Source organism: Amaranthus tricolor, chromosome 17, assembly GCF_026212465.1.
Source record: "Amaranthus tricolor cultivar Red isolate AtriRed21 chromosome 17, ASM2621246v1, whole genome shotgun sequence".
Taxonomy (NCBI): Eukaryota; Viridiplantae; Streptophyta; class Magnoliopsida; order Caryophyllales; family Amaranthaceae; genus Amaranthus; species Amaranthus tricolor.
This window is the reverse complement of record NC_080063.1, coordinates 14,969,475-14,991,439: the sequence shown is the minus strand read 5'-3', so window position 1 is coordinate 14,991,439 and position 21,965 is coordinate 14,969,475. Positions and strand designations below refer to the sequence as shown.

The window sequence follows — 21,965 nt, the reverse complement described above, 5'->3', positions numbered from 1 at the left end:
AGGACAAAAAAAGAAAGAATTGGGGCCGTATAACATGTAATCAAAATAAATTATTTTCCGTTCTGAAAATACTCGTACCCGATTGTGACATATTGTGTGAAAAAATGTCACTAACAATGTCATATATAATGGAACGGAGGTAGAATTAGTGAAATACATTCACTAACAATGTGTTATTTATACTTTATATTAATAGTCAGAGACTTAGAGAGTATATATTTGAGGGATTAAATAATATCCCATATAAGCCCTAATTAACGTAGAACTCTAGAAAACTTGATTAGAATAGGACATCAATATTATCACAATTACCTATATTATGTACGTGCATTTGTATGATATATAATAATAATTTCTTTTGAAATATATGCAAAAATTAAGAAAATAATATTGTTAGTATTGTATAATAAGTTAATGTATTAATGATAATGACATCATCATAAAAATACAAATAATAAAAGTATGATAATATTAATTATAAGAGCACCATCATTAGTTCATAAATTTTTAATTCATAGTGTTTTTTAAAGACAAAAATTTACCACAAATTAACACATAAACAATTTTTAGAAAAATAACATAAACATTTTTTTATTTTAGTTGTATTGTATTTATTATAATCACTCAAATAAGTCAACAAATAAACTCCAATATTTTATACTTTATTGTATATAATCTTAGTCAATTAAAGACACCTAAGTTTGAGCTTGATTCACCATTACCATCCATTAGTATGACAAAAATTTGTTAATTAAGGAGACTAAACTTACCAAATATAATCACCATTTAATATTATTTTTGTCATTAAATTAAGGGGAGTTTGGTGTTTTTTGAATTAATTAATGAATTTGTTTTGGTAAGTTATTCAAATAGGAAACGTCTTCGGTGGGGAGTATTTTGGTTACCATGTTCAAATCATATCCTCCCAATTATTTTAAAAATATATATGAAATTGTGATTTTGATTGACATTCTTTGTATATGCATGTGCTTATGTTTCTTGTTCTTTACATGATTAGTATCGGTGCTAAATCTTTTATTTATACTATATAGATATAATTATATATTAAAGTTGGTAATCTCAATAATATTATCGTAATTATGTATATATTTTCCTGCTAAAGTTAAGTGTAAAAAGAAAAATAATTAACAAATCAGTAGACATTTATAAATTTTTCACGATAAATATAAATATACTACTAGTTAAATACTTATGTAATACATGATTTTTATAAATTTAAAACTTATGAATAACTGTGCTTAAATGTAGTTCATAATTTATTTACGATTTTTAAATTGAGTTTTTAAAGTTTGATAACTAGACTCAAGAGTAACTTTATATTTATATGAAAGAAATCACATTATCAAATATTGACAATAACAATCAAATATTTGATTTGCAGGAATATCATCATATTTTATCTTCTAATTTAAATATTTAATTATCAATTGAAATTTTGACAAAAGTTATGTGGGTTTATTTTGAATGATTTGGTGATCCTATCAATAAATGGTGGGTCAAATAGTAAAAAAAAAAATTAAATAATAAAAATTTAAATCACAGTTCGGGTACTTAATTCACTATATATTATAATAACTATTTTTATCCAACTTAATTTTAAAGCTAAGAATTAGTAATTTTTATTTTTATAGACTTGTCCTATAGTATTATTTTTAGGTTAAAGTAATACTCTTATATTTATTTAGAAAAATGTTTAACACCGACTATCGGTTATTGTTTTATGGTGATTAGTATATGTTTGAATATATATAAAAAAAATTAAGAGAAAGTACAAATAAAATAGAATAAATTCGTATAGTGCTATCAAAATCGATTCAAATCATATAAAAAATATGATGACCCTAAAAAAATATGTTTAATTTCTAAATTTTTTTTAAAAATAGCTAAAAATACATTATTTATGTATTCTTTATAAATTTTAAGTTAGTCAATATTATGCTATTTAGTAAATTTAATTCTATTATAGGTTAAATTATTAATTCTAATATAAGTGCATTAACTACCACTTTAGAGTCAACTCTTTTCAATTAGGCATACAATTAAATGGCAATGTAGACTTAAATTAGACATAGCTAGTAAGGTCACGAACAGAGGTGCCTACATGTGAATATTATTGATTTGCCCAAGTTATACCGATTATGATAATAACTTGACCTTTTGAGATTGATGAGATTGATTATATATATATATATATATATATATATATATATATATATATATATATATATATATATATATATAATTTATTAAATTTATTATTAAATTATTGTACATGTGGAATATTTTCATAAGTTAAAATGTTATAATTTATAGATTCATAAAATTGATGATAAAGTATAGTAATTTATCGGATTATTAATCGAGAATTTATTACATAATTTTTTTGTATTATACTACTAATTCATAAAGTATTAGAATTAATGAACAATTACCTAATTAGATATTTTCCAAACAAACTTATCAACTACATTCTCAACAATTACATCATAACAAATATATGATCAAAATTGCACAAAAACCATATAGTAGTACCCAAAAGCCAATAAGGGTAACAAGAGCTGCAGGAACCTCAAAAAACTGCAAGAAATTCAACGGTAATTTCTGTAAACAGGGCTGTACATGCATCTCTCAGCGAACTTTACAAGATTTTCGGGTTTTGGAAGACGACCAGCCAAGCCTATACAGATAGATAACAACGGGTTAGTAGACTAACGAAACGATGTAAGTATTTCTGCATACATCAGACAATGGTCATGGTCAACAGCCTAGTGTCCCGCACGATTTCAGGGTCTTGGGGAAGAGATAGCGAACAAGTCATACCCGTACCCACTCGAGGGAGAGGGTAGGACAAGTGTGCGCAGTCAAGATAGCCCGCATGTAGTGAGTGCCCTTTCTGATATCTTTCGGATACATTAGACAGCGAAAAGAGTAAATTAGCTTACCAAGTTCATAAGCCTTTTCTGCTACTTTAGCAGCAATATGAGCAGATATCTTTCGGATGTCCTTGTATGGCGGATAGATAAGTCCCTTTGCTAAATGCTCCTCAGTAACTTGTGAAGCCAATGCCTCAGCTGTTTACGATGATAACAACAGTTATATATGGGTTCGCAGTTTCATTTGTAGAGATAAAATTTCGATGGGCACTTACAGGCAGCCAAAAGCATGTCATCATGTATGCGAATTGCACCACACATTATCAGACCCAAACCAAAACCCGGGAATATGTATGCATTATTTGCCTGAAACACAGAAATTCAAATCAATGATCTATCTATATGGGTCAGTCTGATGGTGAGATGGTCTCATACAATACGAGCTGTTAAGAAAAAGGTTTTGATTGTTGATTAAACCTGGCCAGGGACGAAAGTTTTTCCTTCGTATTCAACAGGATCGAATGGACTTCCACTGGCAAATATTGCCTTCCCCTACTTATATGAAATTATGATTTGTATTAGTTTCTTCATTTTCAGTAAGATATTTTGTAGAAAAGTACAAATTCAAAAGCAAACTGAAATTTTTTTTACTTGACTCCAATTGTAGGCCTCCTCGGCTGTACATTCCGCCTGTGAGGTAGGGTTTGATAGAGCCAGAATAAGAGGTTTCTGCACAAACAACCAAATGAGTCTTAGTGGGCCCAATATAACATAACTCGCCAGATTCGCTTTATGAATTTCCGATGCACTCAAAATCGCCAAAAATAGCCGAAAACCCATAATTTGGCTTTTGGGTTTGTGATTTGCGAGAAGATTGATGAATCATGTGACACAGAAAGGGGCGGTAAAAAGAAAAGAATAGTACCGAATTGATAGATGACATAGCTTCAACCACCTCCTTAGTAAATGTCTTTCCTTTACCAGAAGTACCAATCAGCACAGTGGGCCTGATTGTCTGAAAATTTATGCCAGAAAATAAGACATCAGATTTAGTCAAAAGGAAGTTGCGTAACGATCAAATGCATTCTCAGCACGCCGTTCACCTGAACTGCCTCTAGAAGAGTTGTGACTGGTTCAAAATCATGAGCCCACGGCAGCTTGAATGATTGAAGCGACTCCTTCCTAGAGCTGACAACAAGTCCCTGTCGTAACAATTGCAGCAAGCTTGTTAACCAAAAGGGGTTGGAATCAACTAATATGGACTAGATAATAGTCCATACAATAAGGATAATCAGCAACAAGTTCAGTGTGTGGAGTTTACCTTGGAGTCGACAAGCCAGATCTTTTTACGCATTTCTTCGATTGGAGAATTTGTCTGTCGAAAGATAGTAGAACAAAAAATTAAATAAAGGAAGAGCAAGTAAATGGGGTATAAAGAATGGAGTATGGGCGTAAACATACAGAGAAAACAAATAACGAAAAACATTGGATCAGTTGGATACCTTCTTCGACATCTCAAGTGCTATAAGCTCTGCAATACCGGTTCCAGCCTTTAAAGAACAAAATTTTGATTGTTAGAAAACAAAGCTCGTAAATGGGTAGCAATAGAGTGTAGCGACAAAGACCAGTATCAAACAAGGGGTCGATAAAAATATAGAAGGTAACAAGAAGATATCTCAACATAGTATATGCGAAGCTCTGTTGGAATGATTTATCCCACATCGATAAATTAAAGATGGTGTGCACACTTTATTAATCATTAGAGCTTTTCCTCTCATTGTCATATGGTTTTGGGATGGTATCTCCTTGGCTAATGAAGTGTATGCACCTTCTGTTTTCCCGAGTATATACTGGCATTGACAATAAGTCCAGCCTAGTTTAACAAGTTTAAGGACGGAGGAATACAAGAATAATGATTCGTGAACATAAGCTAGTTAAGTGCTCACTTCACCAGCGCCAAGGAATAGGAACGTATGGTCAGCCAAGTTTCCTCCCAGAAGCTTCAACGAAGCAATAAGCCCTGCAAGAACCACAGAGGCAGTACCCTGCACTCGAAAAGGAAACTTATGTCAATTAAATTTCTAAAAGCAACTAGACTATCTCAAGTCTTCCGACACAAGTATCGAACTTTTACCTGAATGTCATCGTTAAAGACAAGATGAGTAGTGCGATATTTTTCCAGCAGTTCAAACGCATTATGGTTTGCAAAATCTTCGAACTGTCAAATAACATCATAACATTAGAACTAATATTTTTTTGGAAGAAACTATGTGTTCAGAAGCTCAATTTTGTCAAGACTGACCTGTATGAGGATTTTCTCCCCATAGTTTTGCTTAACAGCAGACATAAACTCGTGAACAAACTCAGCGTATTCCGACCCTGTAGCCCGCTTTTGTCTCAATCCAATATAAAACTCGTCATTCAAAAGATCTTCATTGTTTGTGCCAACGTCAAGGGTTATAGGCAAGCACTGCAAAGATCAAAGAGAGGGGAAATTCAATATTTTGGTGTGAAATGAAGTAACAAGGATCTAACACTGAAACAAAGAGTCAACACAACGCAGTTGAGATTAGAGGTGTTCATTCGGGTCATCGGGTCAGGTGTTTCGGGTCTGTTCAAAATTGGGTCTTGCGTCCATATTAATTTTTACATCATTTTAAATTCATTTGAGGTCGAATCAATTCGGATAATATCAAGTCATTGGGTCTGTTTTGAACACCTTTAGTCGGGATATAAGCTCAAAGCTTAAGTTCATACATTTTAAAAAACTTCTAAAAAGCACCAGTGCGCGCTAATAAGTTAAGACAGGGAACATATAGTTCATGCTATCACCGTACACATTTCAAATTCAAAACCTATACAAAGATAAAAGCTTAATCAAATTATACTCCTAATACTTACTGCTGAAGGGCGAACTCCACCAAGTGCTGTGTACAACGAAAGTTTTCCAACGGGTATGCCCATTCCCTAAACACATCAAAAATTCATCAAATCAGTAAAGAATCAACAAGGTATAGCATTAGCTTAGCGCACACGAAAAACAAACGAGACTAAACAAGCACAGTTACCTGACAGCCAAGATCTCCTAGTCCAAGAATACGTTCACCATCAGTTACGACTATAACTTGAATATCTTTTTCATGCCAGTTCTTCAAAATCTCGAGAATCTTCCCCCTGTTACCCCAAATACACCGAATTCTCATTTCCTAAAACATAAAGGACTCGAGAATTTGAAATCGATGAGAATGCACTAAAACAAAAAAAACGTACTTATCCTTTAAGCTAATGAAAAGACCTTGAGGGCGTCTAAAAATACTTCCGTACTTTTGGCAGGCCTCACCAACAGTTGGAGTATACACAAGCGGTAGCAGTTCTTCTACATGGTCGATAAGAAGCTTATAAAATAGCTTCTCGTTCCTCTCCTGTGAATGTTACAGCATTGTTCTTTAAGTGACAAACAGTACAGAAATTGCACCCGTCTTACAAGTATAATGCAAAACAAAGATGTACCTGAAGATCCATCATGGCCATGTATTTATGCAAGGGAACTTGATATTGACGAAGGAGGGTCAAAAACTTCTTTTCCTGGTGGTTGAGAAAACTAGCGAGTAAGTACAATCGCTACGCAAAAAAGCTAAATAGATTGTATGCTCAAACAATGTTCAGTGAGGTAACCTGGAGCTCCTGGGATAGAACAGACGGAGGTAATAGACCGCGTAAGTAGTGAGCATCTCTTTCTTTATCTGTAAATGCAAGCCCTTTGTTGTGATGGGGATCCCTCAGCAATGTAAATCCACTGCAATTGATATTAAGGGAGATAGCAAAATCAGCATCAAATGAAAACATTTAAACTCATTAAAGGATATGACCCGGGAATTTTTTATAACGTAGTTATGGTATGATCTGTGTCACATGATTAGTTATCTTGTTATGAATCGAAAAAAATAAATTATGGTCTATTTTGGGCTATTTTCAGAGATTTTGAGTGAATTGAGGATAAAAAAAGTGAATTAGTTGGTGAATTATGTTACATTGGGTATGAATTTCAGAATCTCTTGATCAAACAATTTTGAACTATTTTAAGCTAAAAGCAAATTCAAAAAGCGATTTAGGTTACCATGCCCTTGCTCGTCTAAAATGGATGATAAAATAGGAAATGCAAGGCAATAAGAAACATCCATAACAGACATAAATAAATAGCCACATTTATGCATATATTAGGCTGTCGATAAGTCACATAATCACCTGGGGACACACCCACAGGGCATCCATAGGCTCGGACCTACAAACCTAGGGATCATGAGCATTGACTTGCATACAACATATAATGAGTTTCACTCTTTCCCAAAATCAAATGGCATTAAAAGATCCATCAAATATTATATACAAGTCTACAATTTACTCTTTTAGCGATATAAAATCTTCCTCACATGTGAAGTATTTCCGGGAAATTACATACCAAAATCCTCAACGGTCAAGATAACAAACAAAAATGACAAAATTTGGTGTACATTTCCACATTTAATTCAACTATTAGCCTATTAGCCATTAGATTAATTAACAAAAATAGCTTAACAATTCAACCTTATTATATTATTTAACAAGAAAACAATCTTAACGTTATATCTTATTGACCGCAACCTCCAAACTCCTTTGATAATGGTAAGTCGTCTTTTAATTTTTTTTTGGACCCTAATTATAATTTTTACGAGGGGATATACGGATATACAAATATGATGATATTATTATGTCATATAACAAACATGTAAGTATGTAACAAAAGATCAAATCAAGCAATACCCATCAAATCTTTGATCTTATTTTTACCAAAATCATTAAATTTTACCATGATCCATTTATTACCCAAAAACCCAAAAAGATCACATGATCCCCATTCCCAATTCCCACCCATCAAAATCATCCACAAAATTACAAAAAAAAAAAAAAAATAGAAATAATCACCTAGCAACAGAAAAGGCCCAAGGAGTAACAGGCTGATCCTCGGTGGCAGAATCCTCACCATAGAAATCCTTAACACCAGCAACACTGTTGGATCCTTGAGTCATCTCCTCCAAAACACTACGACTTCCCATTATTCCTCTAATCACCCTTTTTTCTTTCCTCCAATTCAAGAATCTCTACAAAACAAACCCAGAAAAAGAATAACACCCAGAAATGATCTGAAACAACAATGTATATTAATTCTTAATATTTATGGTTTCTGTTATTGAAATGCAAATGTAACTTTGGTCATTCTTATAAGCTACGTTGGGGAAATGGGAATATGAAAAGGGTTGAATTTTCTAAAAATAAATATGTCGAAAATTTATTAATTTATGTATGAAAAAGGGAAAATTTGTCAGAACACCAGGATTTGAAATTGAAAACTCAAAGATTATTAAATTATAATTATAAAAATCTAAAACGTGTGAGTTGTGATTGACTATTTTTATGTTGTTTGATTAGAAGCTTCTATAAGAATATTATTGCTTAAATAAATATTAAATTACTATTGATGATAATAAATTAAAAAAGATTATAAAGTGAATGTGAATTACCAGGAAATGGGGCTTGTTAAAAGCCATCATTTTTTTTGAATTTTTGGAAAATTAAGAGTATTATTTCACAAATTATCGTGAAAGACGGTCTCTTCGAGAGAAGTATTATTTTTTGTATTATTTTTGGGTATTATGGAAAGGGGTCTAATTGAGGAGAGATTATACCCAAGTTAGTTGGAAAAGAATAAAAATAGAAAATATAGAAATATTTGTAAATTGTAGGTGAGAATGTAAAATTTCAAAGTCTAATATTCCTTTACATTTACGCGTTGTTTTATTGGTATGAGCTAGTGGAAAATACTAGGACTTTTGTTTGTTTGTTTGACATAAAAAGTAAATTTTTAGGGGAATTTGCTAATTTTTGAGAATTTAATTTATTTTTTAAATTCTTAGGAATTATGAAAACTTGTTTATTTGAGGAAATGAAATATTAATATTACAAGAATTGGTAATTTAATTTCTATAAAGTGTTGGAATTCACACTAATTTTGAATTCCTATGGTTATACTCCATTTGTCACTAAAAATTATGATATCTATATTGTATAAAGATTAAAAAATGGTGAAATTATTTGAATTGTGTGGATAATATTAATGGGGATTGAAATATGTGATTGATAATAAAAGAAAGTTGTGAGACATTTTTATAAAAAAAAATTATAGCAAAGTAAATTGAACAGACTAAAAAGAAAAGTGTGATAAGACGTAAAAATAATTTTCTTTTTTTTCAAAGAGTACCAAGTAACGTTTTCCTTCAGTTGACCGTTAAATATAACGGTTGACTGGTCAAAATCGATATTTTTTTTCTTCATCTTTAATTTCGTTTTCAATTTAATTTTAATTTTGAGTTAAAAGTAGACGAAAAAGACAATGATGAAATTGAATTGGGAAAAAATTGAATATGAGGAAGAAGAATTTTTGATTTTGACCAGTCAACCGTTATATATTTAACAGTCAACTGAAAGAAAATTTTAATTGGTACTCTTTGGAAAAGAAAAAAATTTGTTATGTATTTTTTGACAATACTTTTTTTATTAGGTACTTTTTGAAAAAAAATATTTATTAAATACTTTTTCACACTTTTCCTTTTTTTTCAAACAAACATCATCTAAAATATCAGTTTACTAGATACAAATAGCCTCTGGATAATTTTTTTATTTTTGGTTAGGAGAATTTTCTACATGTAGAAGAGACGAAGAATTTATGTAAGGTGAAAGTTTTGGAGTAAAAAATTAAAGGAAAAACTTTTCATGATTCTCGGTAACTAACACCTAATATTATGTCTATATTTTTGGGCTTTTTTGTTTCATATTAATATTAATATTATGAGTCAAAAATAGGCAATAGTAATTTGATGTAGATAATATAAAACAATATTCTTTTTTGATGGTCATGGTCTTTGAACCATTTATGAATTCCTAATTGTAGTGCCATTTAATAACTATCTTTTGGAATAATTCAATGTTGATAACTTAAGAGATTGTCAAGACCCTTTTTTACATCATTACTTAATTATACCCCTAACATACTTTTATTAGAGTTTTTTACATAATTAACGGGTCTTCTTGACAAAATCCCTTTTGAACACTTTACGTGATAACTTAAAAGATTGTCAAAACCGTTTTTATCTTGAGCGTTATAGGTTTGATTCTTATTTATAATATATTTTCAAATAAGAAAATATGTGATAATAAGTGAAACGACTTAAAATAGAAAAATAAAATAGTTTGAAAGAAACAAAGAGATAAAACATAGTTTGAAAGAAACAAAGAGATAAAACATGAATATTCTTATGAATACATAGAAATTCCTAGTCAATCACGGTGATTTGTAAATCACCACAAAAAGACAATGAAAATAAATAAAATTTAAAAGGATAAAAGAAAATTCCTAAATCTTTTCCCTATTAAATCATGCAAAATAAGAGTGATTTATCAAGTTAATAAATAGCCGTAATATACCTAGACAAACTCTTAAATATAATGCTTGATTCCTTGATTCTTGAAGTGTATGCAAAGTATCCTAATTTCATGGGTTTAGAGTAGATAGCATATTACTTATTCTTTACCTACGTTATCAAACAACTTATTTTGTTCAAATTACTCATTCTAATTTCTAAGCACGAGGAACGCCAATCCCTCGAGCAGCCCGTGGACGGCACCATGAAATAATGGCAATATGCTGCAGCCTGCAGTCCTGTGCCCGTGCGGACTTGATTTCCCTCATGTATCCCTATAGAAACGTTCTACCCTGCTAAGTTCCAAAATTTTCACTATTTAAAACATTTATGAAAACCAGTCAAGCCATATATTGTTGAATTTTTACAAACATACACAGATTACAAGAGAGATATCCTATACAACCAACTGTCCCAGAGGAGCCTTGTTGGTTATACGAAAAAAATTAAACGAACTACACATTATACAGTTTCACTTGTTCGTATAGACACATACGGCCGCTCTCATTGACAAGACTACAGCATCGATATGTGACCGGTTTACTAGCAGAACACGTAAAGGAGGTTCGGGAGTCGGCTAAGAAATCCTTATCGCATGTCATCAGAAACCTGAGAACTTCGAACTCCCCAGAAAGATTTAGGCTTCAACTTCTTGTTTGTTGCAGTAAAAAGCCACCCCATGTGCCTCTCACAGGTAACACAGTTGACAATAGTCCACGCATATCTGCACAACGTTTGGTGTATTAGGTGCTCAGCGTATACGAAAAAACAAGAAACATTGGTGGATGATTTATCCTAATTGAGGGTATTTGATCTCAAGAACTACCCGTTAGTTGAAAATTAGTTAGCACTATCACCCATAAGTCCATAACCTTCACTCTACATCACATAATCAAATCATAATCTCTATTAGGGATAATTTTCTTAGTAGGATGATGTGAGAAAAACTTCATTTAACAGTTGTAACGTTGTACTCCGATTTGTCACATTCCAAAAAAAATTCCTAAAAAACTGTCTATGGCTTTATTTGTATGGACTGGACTACCAAACTCAGTGGGAGTCGCACGGAAAATATTTTTCTTGGAAAACTATTTTCCAATGTAAAATGCAAATGATGATATATTTTCTTATGTTTAGTTAGATAAAAAAAATCTCGACAAAAAATGAGGTTGTACAGGATGGAAGAGCAAATTTGGATTCTTCCCCAGTTTGGAAGGGAAAAGTTTGTAAAGTAATGGAAAAAACATTCCATCAAAGTCCCCATTTGAAGTCCGTTGTTAAACCAAAGGAAAATGGAAAAAACTTTTTTTACAAAAAAGTTTTCCCCCAAACCAAACTCTCTAAAGAATATAAGTCAAAAATGGTTTCGTGAAGGCTGCCTCAAGGGCAAGTTTAATAAGAAACCAAAATAAAGCTTGGCATATGTCAAAGAATTTGCTTATATCTTATTGCTAAAGAATTGCACATCACTTGTATGGATGAATATGTCATCCTCATTGGAGCCGAAGATTTATAGTATTTTAATTTCACATTATAATAGACTGTAGTAAAATGATTGATTAAATCATGTGCGCTTTTTATTAATGTTCATGTTTTATATCAAGAGTCAAGCAAAAATAACTTCTTTGTTTTGACAAGTTAGCAAATACAGCTTCGCAAATCAATATCAACACTTCTTCAGCTTTATGCTAGTTGCTACTTTCATTAATTTACAATTTAAGTATCCTGATATTTATTTGCAAATTATAAGTGTTACCCACTAACTTAATGTTAAGGGCCTAAGGCCTCAATCAAATAACATGTTTACAGAGGCCCAAAGCAAATAGGTAGTTTTGTGAAATCCACTTTAAAGTTAAGGAAATACTCCAATAAAGAGAAATAAACAAGGTAGCATGATCTGCCTAATATGAGAAGTGGTCATACCCTGGAAACCAGCTGAACTCCTTTCTAGGCCGGCCAATCAGTGCCAAACCATTGGCTTTGTAAAGAGTCATTATCTCATGCACGAAGCCACTAGGGTTAACATATGCACCAAGGGGGCCTTCGTTAGACATCACCAGCATATCACTTCGCCTGGCAATTTCGGTCTGCCACAAGGCAAAATCACCAGTTAAGATATTGAACAAATTAACACACTTGATGAATAAAGTATATGGCACAACAGCCAAGCAGAACCAAGACTTGGAACAGTTGCGTGTTAGTTGCAGTTGTAATGGTAAATTTCGGCAATAATGGGGGACCTAATTATCTTAATCTCGAAAATCAGGCACCTAGCTTGGTCCTTCACTAACCTAAAGGATAAGGCCTCAATCAATCTCACCCCACGTCCCCACCCCACCAATAAAAGAATAATTCCCCTTCAGGAAAAAATGAAAATCAAATTAAAAAAGGGAAATCTCTGCGGTACCTGACAATTTTTACACCTCACACGATCAAAACTTTCAAGTAATTCAATTTCCCGGCGTAGTCTATATGAGACTCCATTAATTTCCAGTAATTCTTGTCTCGTAGCCTCCGAAATAGGAATTTTACTGGCAATATAAAACGACAAAGTATCCGGCTTTCTAACAAAACCATCCATATTTGGTGCCCCAACTACCTGCTTCCACATACCTGCATAACAAGCATGTGTTATTGTTACCTTGTAGAAAACTGCAATATACCTTTAAACAGTCACTTATAGTATTCAATTTTCACATCAGAAGGCAGTCACAAGTCATAACTAAAGTTTCAGAAACTTTTCACCATTACAAAAAGATGCACCTCCATAATCCAGAACCTCATAATGGTAAAGGAGTCAATCACCACAATAATTTAGTGTTTAAACTGCATAGTGCAAAAACAAGGTCGCATCATCCCATCGTGACCGTATCGTAAAGGTTTATGAATTCACTGCGATTAAAAATATAGGCTGCATTGACTGCAAATCAGATTCGCAACCGTTTCCATGACCAAAACCGTCTTTTTGCAGTATACTTTGATGTTTGAAGCCTTGGGTGAAAGGAGGTTATCTACATGGTTTTAAATTTTTTATGCTTTGACAACATCATTGATAGAAGGAATCACATAAATCCATCAAAACAGACCATACAGCAGCTCTATCACAGAAGTTGAGAAAACTATTTCAAAAGACTGGCGGACAATTTGGTTCACGGAACAAATTCAGAGAGCAAACAGGGTTAAACATTGTCAAGGGGATACAATTAGGAAACGTTAGATTTTTTTGCCCCCCTTCCGAAGTTCTTGACAAATAAATGCATATTATCATGCTCCAAGGCCCAAGCTACTAGCTGCCCCATGTTCTCCACTTAATCCATTTGCATCTAATTTTGAAGTCCTTATCATTCATAGTTTACCCCCACCTCCCAGATAGAACTCATCATCAACAGAAAAATACTAAAATTTGTAATAACAAAAGGCATTTCCAATTCCAAGAACGAGCAGGACAGAAACCCACAGAATTTTGCACTCACCATGCTTCATAGCACAAACAAATAAAAATAATACACAAGTCACACCATATGGAAAGAAAAAATGGCGTGCAAGAACGTTTTGAAGATTATATCAAAATACGTCAGTATTTGAATGGTGGAGAAGGAGAAACGATTCTAGAGAAAGGAGAGAGAGAAGCACCTGCAGCCTTTTGAGCTAGAGAAAAAGAATCTTGCATCTGATAAACCCAGTATGGCCAGAATGCTCTGGGAACTGTGCGGAATCGATTCAACCTGGAAGGCATACCTCTCCTCCTCCACGGTTCCTCTTTCTGAGGCGATTGACTTGTCTTATCTTTTGTCAGAACTCCTGTGACAGCATTTATTCTCCTTCTATATTTCGATGCAGATGAGCCGTCACTTGATTGAGATATTCTTGAATGATGCTCCGAATCACAAACATACTTCTCATCATCACTACTTGTGAACTCATCAATCATATCATAGTCACAGCAGGACTCAATAACAGATTGATGCAATCTCATCTCTGATAATGAAAGCTCCGTCAGGAAACTTTCATCCGACTCGGCATCAGAATCATTGTTTTCAACATCTCCACGGCTCTTTGCCTGATGTGATTTTGTAGAGTCAGAAAAGCCCCGGCAACAAAGATTACTTAATGGAGGTAAGGTTCCAAATGCATCACGTGGAGTCCTCAAAGGCAAATCTTCTTCAATAACTTCAATCTCTCCATATGGCTAAAAATACAACATTTTGTCAATATTAATCTCTAGTAGTGGAACACAACAGCATCACGATAGTGGCACTAATGGTAATTTGACATAAAGTTTGCTCTTACAGCTCCATCAGCATCAATCCAATGCCGTCTAACATGGAACCGCTGCCTTCCACGGGTAACCACATTGACCGATCCATCCTCTAAACGACGAAATTGTCGAATCTGTGTCAGTGGAAAGAAGATTTATAATCGGCTGTATACTCAAGTTAAGGCACCCAAATGTTTCTTAATCCAATTTTATTTCCTCAGTATAGCTCAGACAACAATCATTGTTCAACAAGTAGCTATGACTGGCCAACAATTTTCAGAACAGGCGCACAAAGTAGCAAGAACAACGTAACACGTAAAGTGATAATTTGAAAGTGAAAGTCCACTTAGAGGATAAATCTCATAATGTGAGTACTCAGTACTACTTTATTCATTATTAATAATTTTTGGACAGCCTAAACAACAAAAAAGATAAAAGTGCAAGTCCTTTGGACAATATATGAAGAGCAGTCACATGCAATATTTAGTTTACCATGATTTTGGGACAAGTTTGGCGGCAAATCCTTTTGGCTCATGTACATTATCTTCTAAAAACAATGTGAAGCATAAGATAACCCTCACCTTGGCTAACACACTGCTTAGTAAAACATAATTCCCACTATCAAAACCTGGAAAGTTATCTGGTTGCGGCTACAGCTTCCCAATCGGATAAAAATTACCAGACCTAAACTGTGATTGACCCGAAAACAAAATCAAAGAGTCAAAAAGGCAAACTATGAACACACAACGTCTGATACCCTAAACCGTACAACAGGAACTGGACTAAATGACCAAAATCAGCAGTCTACTTGCAACCCTTACTGAAAAAGGTGTATCAGTGTATATAGTTCATTTCACCCAGCAAGGTTTCAATTTCATAATTCCCAGCTAAACAAGGAACAGCGCATATCCAGTAAATTAAAAGGCTATGCCATGACTTATCTGAGATCTGACACAATATTAGTTATAAGAAAAGGAAGATTACAAGCAACTACAAGATTGATAACAATGATTCTCCAGTTTAGAAAAATTAAACCAACAATGAAGACAATATTTATACGACATAAAATATCAGAATCTCACAAGCAATAGCTCTATTAGCATTGGAATGTAAAACAAGAATGGTAAGAGAAAATCGAACATATCTATGTAATAGCATTTAATAGAATACCTCAGCTGTGGTCCCAACAGATGCAAATCTTAGCCTTCTAGTCTCAAAATCCCAGTAGACACGAACCTGACAGCATAAAAAAGTCGAGCATAGTAAAATTAAAATTTAAAACTATGATAAATAAGGCAAGTAGTTTACGTACCACACCTATTGTATAAGGGGAATCAATCTGACCCATTGCTCTTTCAACAGAAACTATTAAATTTGGTTGTATGATTCTCAAAGGAAGAGTTGCTTCCGGAAACAGTACCACGCCTGGCCAACACAAAATAAAAAACAATTCACTTAGACGCATATTAAAGTTACATAAAAGGATTTAACAAAATAAAATTTAGACAATTGTATTGCTGACACATAATCGAAGTGTTACTTAATACAAAAACCTTCAAGATAGAAAAGAGGGAGTGTCAAAATGGCGCCTTTATCAACAATTGCTGCCCTGTGACTGTGATGAGTATCTTCAACCGCTGCATCATTTGTGAAAAATCAGGGAAAGACTTGTAAAATAAAAAAATTAACCACAATATAAATTATGTGCCTACCACCCAAATAGGTATGCAGTGATGCCAGACAGGTGTCAAATGTGAATTCACTCAGCCTGGAAATGACCACCAGAGTTAGAGGAGAAACAAGTAAAACAAGGAGTCAAAGGTTATGCATTAATAAACAAAGAATTCACACTATTGTAGCTATAAGGGCTATGCAACATATCAAGCCCAAATTTCACTTTTCGATCTGGGTCAACAACAAAGCCATCATTACCGTCCAAATTGGCCAGAGAGGGAGTATCCTTTTATAACCCTTCCTCCCAGTCCAACCCTAAATCCAGTATACCAATCCATAGTGCAAAAACAAGTCAAATTTTATCGTATCGGCTAGGTTGTAAAGTTCTTCATATACGCCAAACAGAAGCTACCCACATTATAAAGGTATAAAACACATGTTTAGACCAATTCAAGGGGTATCTCATTCTCATGGTCTCCGCCAATACATGGCCGTACGAGAACCAAGATAGTATTCTGCACCTTGTACCACACTTACAAAAGCAGCGTCACATAATTTCCTAATCTTCATAGGACTATTTTGGGTCAATTTAAACGAAAAGAGAAATAAAAATAACAATTAGCCACGCAAAAGCAATGAAATTACATATATATTTGCATAAACATAAACTAAACTAAGTGGAGATATGGAAAGAAGTCAAAAACAATCTGTTAAAAAACATGGCAATGTAAATTCCATTCAAAGTTTTAACAGGGCATGTGATATAGAAGTACACCTTGTGAAGCTTAGACTCTAGTACAAGTGTTCCTAGTGTCGCTGTTTCGGACTCATCAAGTTCTTATTTTGAGAAGTGGTCAAGTGGAAGACTAAATTTTTATAGGAAGTGGGAGACTTGTTTAAAAAAGACCCAATATATTTATTTTCTAAGTCATAAATAAAATAATTATTGCAACTAGAATACACATAGGAAATAGGAATACCAAATACTCTCTAGTACTTGATATAAACACAAAGGGAGAAAGAGATATCATGTTTTTTTAATAGTAAATGAGTGAGAGGCGGTTGTAAATAATAAATTAAGCATACATTTGTTTCTCATTTGACCTTCATAAAACCAAAAGGTGGTGTCTATAATTTCTCTTTCTTTCGAGTTTTCAGATCTAAGTTCCTCGGAGCAGAGTCTGTTTTCTCTCTTGAAATACCCTGGGTCGTTTCTTAGGGACACTGGGTCTGATGACAAAATTACAAAGAATAACCTTTAGGCTTTAAATTATATTACTTTATGAGGTGCAGAGGGATTTGACTGTGGCAGTATGCAAAAAAACTCATGCATGGGACCACAATAATGCCTAGAACACTCTATCCAGAAGTTGCACCCCACCACCAGCTCAAAGAAATAGGTCCCAAGCACCCAAAACAGGACCACTTTAAAGGGTCTTCTTTTTTCCATGATAGAATACATAGACCTGAAGCAGATTTTAAAACACCCAAACTCCTCCCATTAAGCTTAAACAAATCTGTCTCACAAGTCAAAAGACAACATGAATCAACTCTATCATGTAAGAGCACAGTTGAGCCAATATTTTCCAATCCCCAAATCACATTACACATAGGAGACGCATTTGGACGTGGACCTTTTAGGGGGTTTTGTGATGAACCCCGCCCTTAGAACAGGAAAAAGAATGAGATATTAGAAGAAAGAAGAGAAGAATTTAAGAGGGAGAAGAGGTACAGAAAAGAGTAAAGACAGAATAGAAGGAGGAAGGAAGGTTTTCGTAATACCAATCAATTATTACATCATAGTATTTATAGCATACACTAGCCTTATAGTCACTAGCTGCTAAATGATTGGTTATATAAAGATGCCTTTTCTAGAATATTCCTTTCACTCCTAATACCAGAATTCTGTTACTCAATTGCTTGCTCATGTGAGTCTGCCACCTCAGCATTCTTTTTGTTATGTCTCTGATACACCTTGATTGCCTTTGCCCTATCAGCAGGTATGACAGGTTTATTAAAGCAATTGCAAGACATAGCACCAGAAGGATCAACCCTCCACACCCTCATATAAACACGACCAAGAGAGATGAAGTCAAAATTATAAAATCCCCAAGAACGGCATGATTGTGATCCAAATTCCAGATGGAACAAATCCTCCTTAAAGGGTTCCAAGGTCATCAACACCCTCCCGAATGATAACTTAGATGAAAGTAGCATCATAATGATTAGAACAATACAGTTGGAAAGAGATGATTATAAACTGTTGAACATAGAATAGACCAGTCAAAAAAACCCCATTGCCACCATTGAACCTAACCAAGAGACAAGTAAGACTGTAAGAGAATCCACCTGTCATATTAAAATTCTACAATCAAGTAATGTCAACACTCCAGCAGGGTTTCTCTGAATTGATTATGTCTAGTTCTAATGATCTGATGCTGATGAGAATGACTAACCTGGGTATTAAGGACATTCCTTAGACACCAATATTTTAAAATTCAAGCAGAATGCTCTCAGTCAACAAACCAAATTGTAGTATGATCTTTTTTCTCCTCCACAACTATAAATCAGAATAAATTCCTTTTCAATCACAGTAAATTTATGATACACCATCAAAAGCATACAAAAGAGACGACTATACAATGGACTGTAAATCTACAATACAATTAACCTCCTACGATTTTATGCTAAAGAGAAATGAATGACCTGGCTATTACGAACATTTCTTAACACCATTACTTCAAAACCCAAATCCTAATATGGTTGTTTTTTTCCTCCACAACTACAAATCAAAAAATAAACATGCTACATGTCTAAAGCATCAAAGTACCAAATTGAGACATATATAAACGAAGTGCTACAAAGAACGGGATAGATTAAGATTAGGTCTAATTTCATAGAAACTTTTACAACCAATATTAAGTGGTACAAAGTTCATTTCACAACAAGGAAAGAGGGAGGGCATATACCAGAAGGAACGTATAGTGTATAGACCTAAAGGTGTTGATTCAAGCCATCGGATCCAAGACTCGGTCCCGTGTATCACGCCGGGTCATTTTCTTGTCTAATTTGTATGTAGTTAAACTAAGTTTCAGACTTGTACTTGAGTAATATTCAGGTCGGTTCAATTTTGACCCTATTGCGAACCTCTATACAGACCTTCAAGCAAAAACAACTATAGTTGCAGGTCCACAGAAATAGTGCAAAACCCGTGGAGAAATAGTGCCTTTATGTTTGCAATTACCAACCAAAATAATTTCAGCTAATTTACTATTTGCAAATGGTGAACAGGAAAAAAGCAAATTTTAGACCCTTTTGGCAGAATTGTGATACCATTAACAAGTTAGGTACCAATCAAATTCCCAACTATAAGATTCTTTATTTGGAAGATTTCACAAGATCCAATGTTTTACCACGCGGACACAAGACCAGCAAGGAACACCCTGGTTTATTTTGGTGCATCACAAAGCAAACTCAAAGTGGACATATGCCAACACTTATCAGAGGTATACAAGGCTGCGCCAAAGGTCAAATGAACTGAATTAAGCAAGAAGATTCAACAATGGCACATGTTTTGAACTGCTTAAACAGTAAGATGTACAGCAAGAGAGGCACAACTAGAGTAAAACCGTCGAACGCCGGGAACCTGTGCAGAAAAAAGAAACTGCACTGAAAGGACACCTAAGTAGAAAATAGAAAGAAGCAATCACAAAAAACCAATAATAAAATAGACAAGTCAATGTTGATCTACCTATGATGGATACACTAGAGCGAATAAAAGATTAGAAACAAGCTCAAAAGCATGAAAAAAATCACTCGTGCCATAGAATTTGTCAAAGTAATCATAGGAACCTATCTAATGACAAAAAGAAAAAAGACGGTGCCATCAACAAACTACAAATGAGCAAACATCACTTCATTGATAATCTTGTAATCACTCAAATACTCGATGCAATATGCTCCTTAGAAATGGAGATAAGTGTACCAAGTACATCACAAGGAACAAAAATAATAATGGAAAAAAAAGGAGAGAGAATCTACTTTCCAAAACAGCCCAAATCTATGTTTTCCCATTGACAATAGTGGACAAACAATAAGCTGAAGAGACGTTAACCTGAGAGCAGAGCCTGATGTCTACCAACGGTTATTTAAAAGTTTCCACTTGATTGTCTTATGAGCTACACCTACCTGAAAGTACCCTTAATAAAACTGATACTTTTGTTCCTCTTTGCCCCAAAATCCTTCGTCATCGTATCACTTGGCTTACAGAATTCATTACTACCAATAGAATTCATTCATTGACGCCCATGTTGTCCAGGCCACCTCAACCAATAAATGACTTCACTCCAGAAAATTTGATGGCCACCTTAGTGGTACATATTTCCAAGGATTTAGAAATTTTATCAACAAAAGCCCCCTTCTCAAATGAGTTCAGAATTCTTATACAATATTCCACCGCCTTCTTCTATCAACTACTTTCAGTTTCAGGATCAAAACAATTTGTAAATAATCTCATGATGGTCGCCCACTGATCACATTGGATCTTTAATTCTTTATCTTATACTTCATACTTATTCTCTCCTTTGCGACAAACTCCGTAAGTTCATAGTTGAATTAGACCCACTTCCAGACAAGCCTCTCATCCCTTGAGTTCTCACCCTCCAATTCAGAAATCTCCTACCTGACATCTATTTCTTAATTCTAGCCAGTGCTACGTAAATTTTATGTACATTCACAATTCTGCTTCCATTTTAACAAAACAGTCCAGAATTCAGATGTTTAGATTTGCAATATCCTGTTCATTATGCCACTTCTCCGATCATTTAGGATAATTTCTAAGCAAAATAACCCTTTTAGACAAACTCATTAAAAACAAAGACATAAGGGTACTTCAGATTCCTATTAGGTTTTCTACAATTAATCTGGCAGTGCACGAATTTTCGACATACAGTTGAATTCAATTAAACTAATCATGATTCATAATATAAAGTACTTTAATTCACCAAAATGCAAATGAAAATTGCTAGTTGGCATGTGTACATTCACTCAACTTCATTTCTCCTCCCGTATTAAATATGTCAATTTATAATCTACGAACCCTACAACGACTAACAAAACGCAAAATTGATTTCATATTCGTGCGGCAAAGATCATAAAGAGCAAAATTAGAGTTAAACCTCAATCAAACATGAAAGGAATCGAAGAAATCAGATCTAACAAAAAGATTAACAACGTGAATTTAGAAAAAACAACAGTGAAACAAAACCTTACATGGGTTCATCATCAGAATCTGGTAAACCATCAACTTCTTCTACCTCCAATTCCTCATTTTCAAGTTCTCTAATTTGAGCAATTTGAAACATTTCCCTTTCCAGAATGCGGTCTTCATCCATGATTATCAGGTTTAATGTTTTTGTAGATTTGGATTAAAATGAGGAGATTTTGGAAATTGATAGGGTTCCGAAGGATTAGAAGCTAAGTGGAAAACAAACTAGAGTATAAATCTTCGAACACGTCGTCGTTCATCCCCCTGATTTTGTTCTTGTTCTGACAAGTCGTAAATTAATTTTGATTTGTTGATTATTATGTCGGTCATGTTACCCTTTCTTTTTCCCTAATTTTGAA

At 33.8% G+C, this 21,965-nt stretch overlaps 2 protein-coding genes across 3 annotated transcripts; both read right to left on the bottom strand.

Annotated features, from left to right (window-relative positions):
* Window positions 1–2,344: 2,344 nt before the first annotated feature.
* On the bottom strand, window positions 2,345–8,689 carry LOC130804575 (NADP-dependent malic enzyme). Its single transcript, XM_057669055.1, has 19 exons — window positions 8,453–8,689; window positions 7,857–8,032; window positions 6,570–6,690; window positions 6,405–6,479; window positions 6,165–6,316; window positions 5,963–6,068; window positions 5,796–5,861; window positions 5,197–5,364; window positions 5,029–5,112; window positions 4,841–4,939; window positions 4,397–4,444; window positions 4,216–4,269; window positions 3,998–4,096; window positions 3,820–3,909; window positions 3,546–3,623; window positions 3,372–3,446; window positions 3,170–3,260; window positions 2,964–3,092; window positions 2,345–2,698 (listed from the first exon to the last, which is right to left on the bottom strand). The coding sequence occupies exons 1-19, from the start codon at window positions 8,480–8,482 to the stop codon at window positions 2,610–2,612; spliced, it is 1,830 nt and encodes a 609-aa protein (XP_057525038.1). The 5' UTR covers window positions 8,483–8,689; the 3' UTR covers window positions 2,345–2,609.
* A 2,046-nt stretch (window positions 8,690–10,735) lies between these two features.
* LOC130804574 (uncharacterized) lies at window positions 10,736–21,945 on the bottom strand. Of its 2 annotated transcripts, XM_057669053.1 has the most exons (11): window positions 21,612–21,945; window positions 17,427–19,986; window positions 16,379–16,434; window positions 16,220–16,303; window positions 15,979–16,091; window positions 15,837–15,902; window positions 14,699–14,800; window positions 14,042–14,597; window positions 12,816–13,021; window positions 12,332–12,495; window positions 10,736–11,132 (listed from the first exon to the last, which is right to left on the bottom strand). In XM_057669053.1, coding segments are annotated over exons 2-11 (1,485 nt in total). In that variant the 5' UTR covers window positions 17,429–19,986; window positions 21,612–21,945; the 3' UTR covers window positions 10,736–10,996. The 2 variants fall into 2 exon arrangements, with proteins under 2 accessions (XP_057525036.1, XP_057525035.1); XM_057669052.1 differs by lacking the exon at window positions 17,427–19,986 and having other exon boundaries at window positions 21,612–21,944.
* Between the last annotated feature and the right edge of the window lie 20 nt (window positions 21,946–21,965).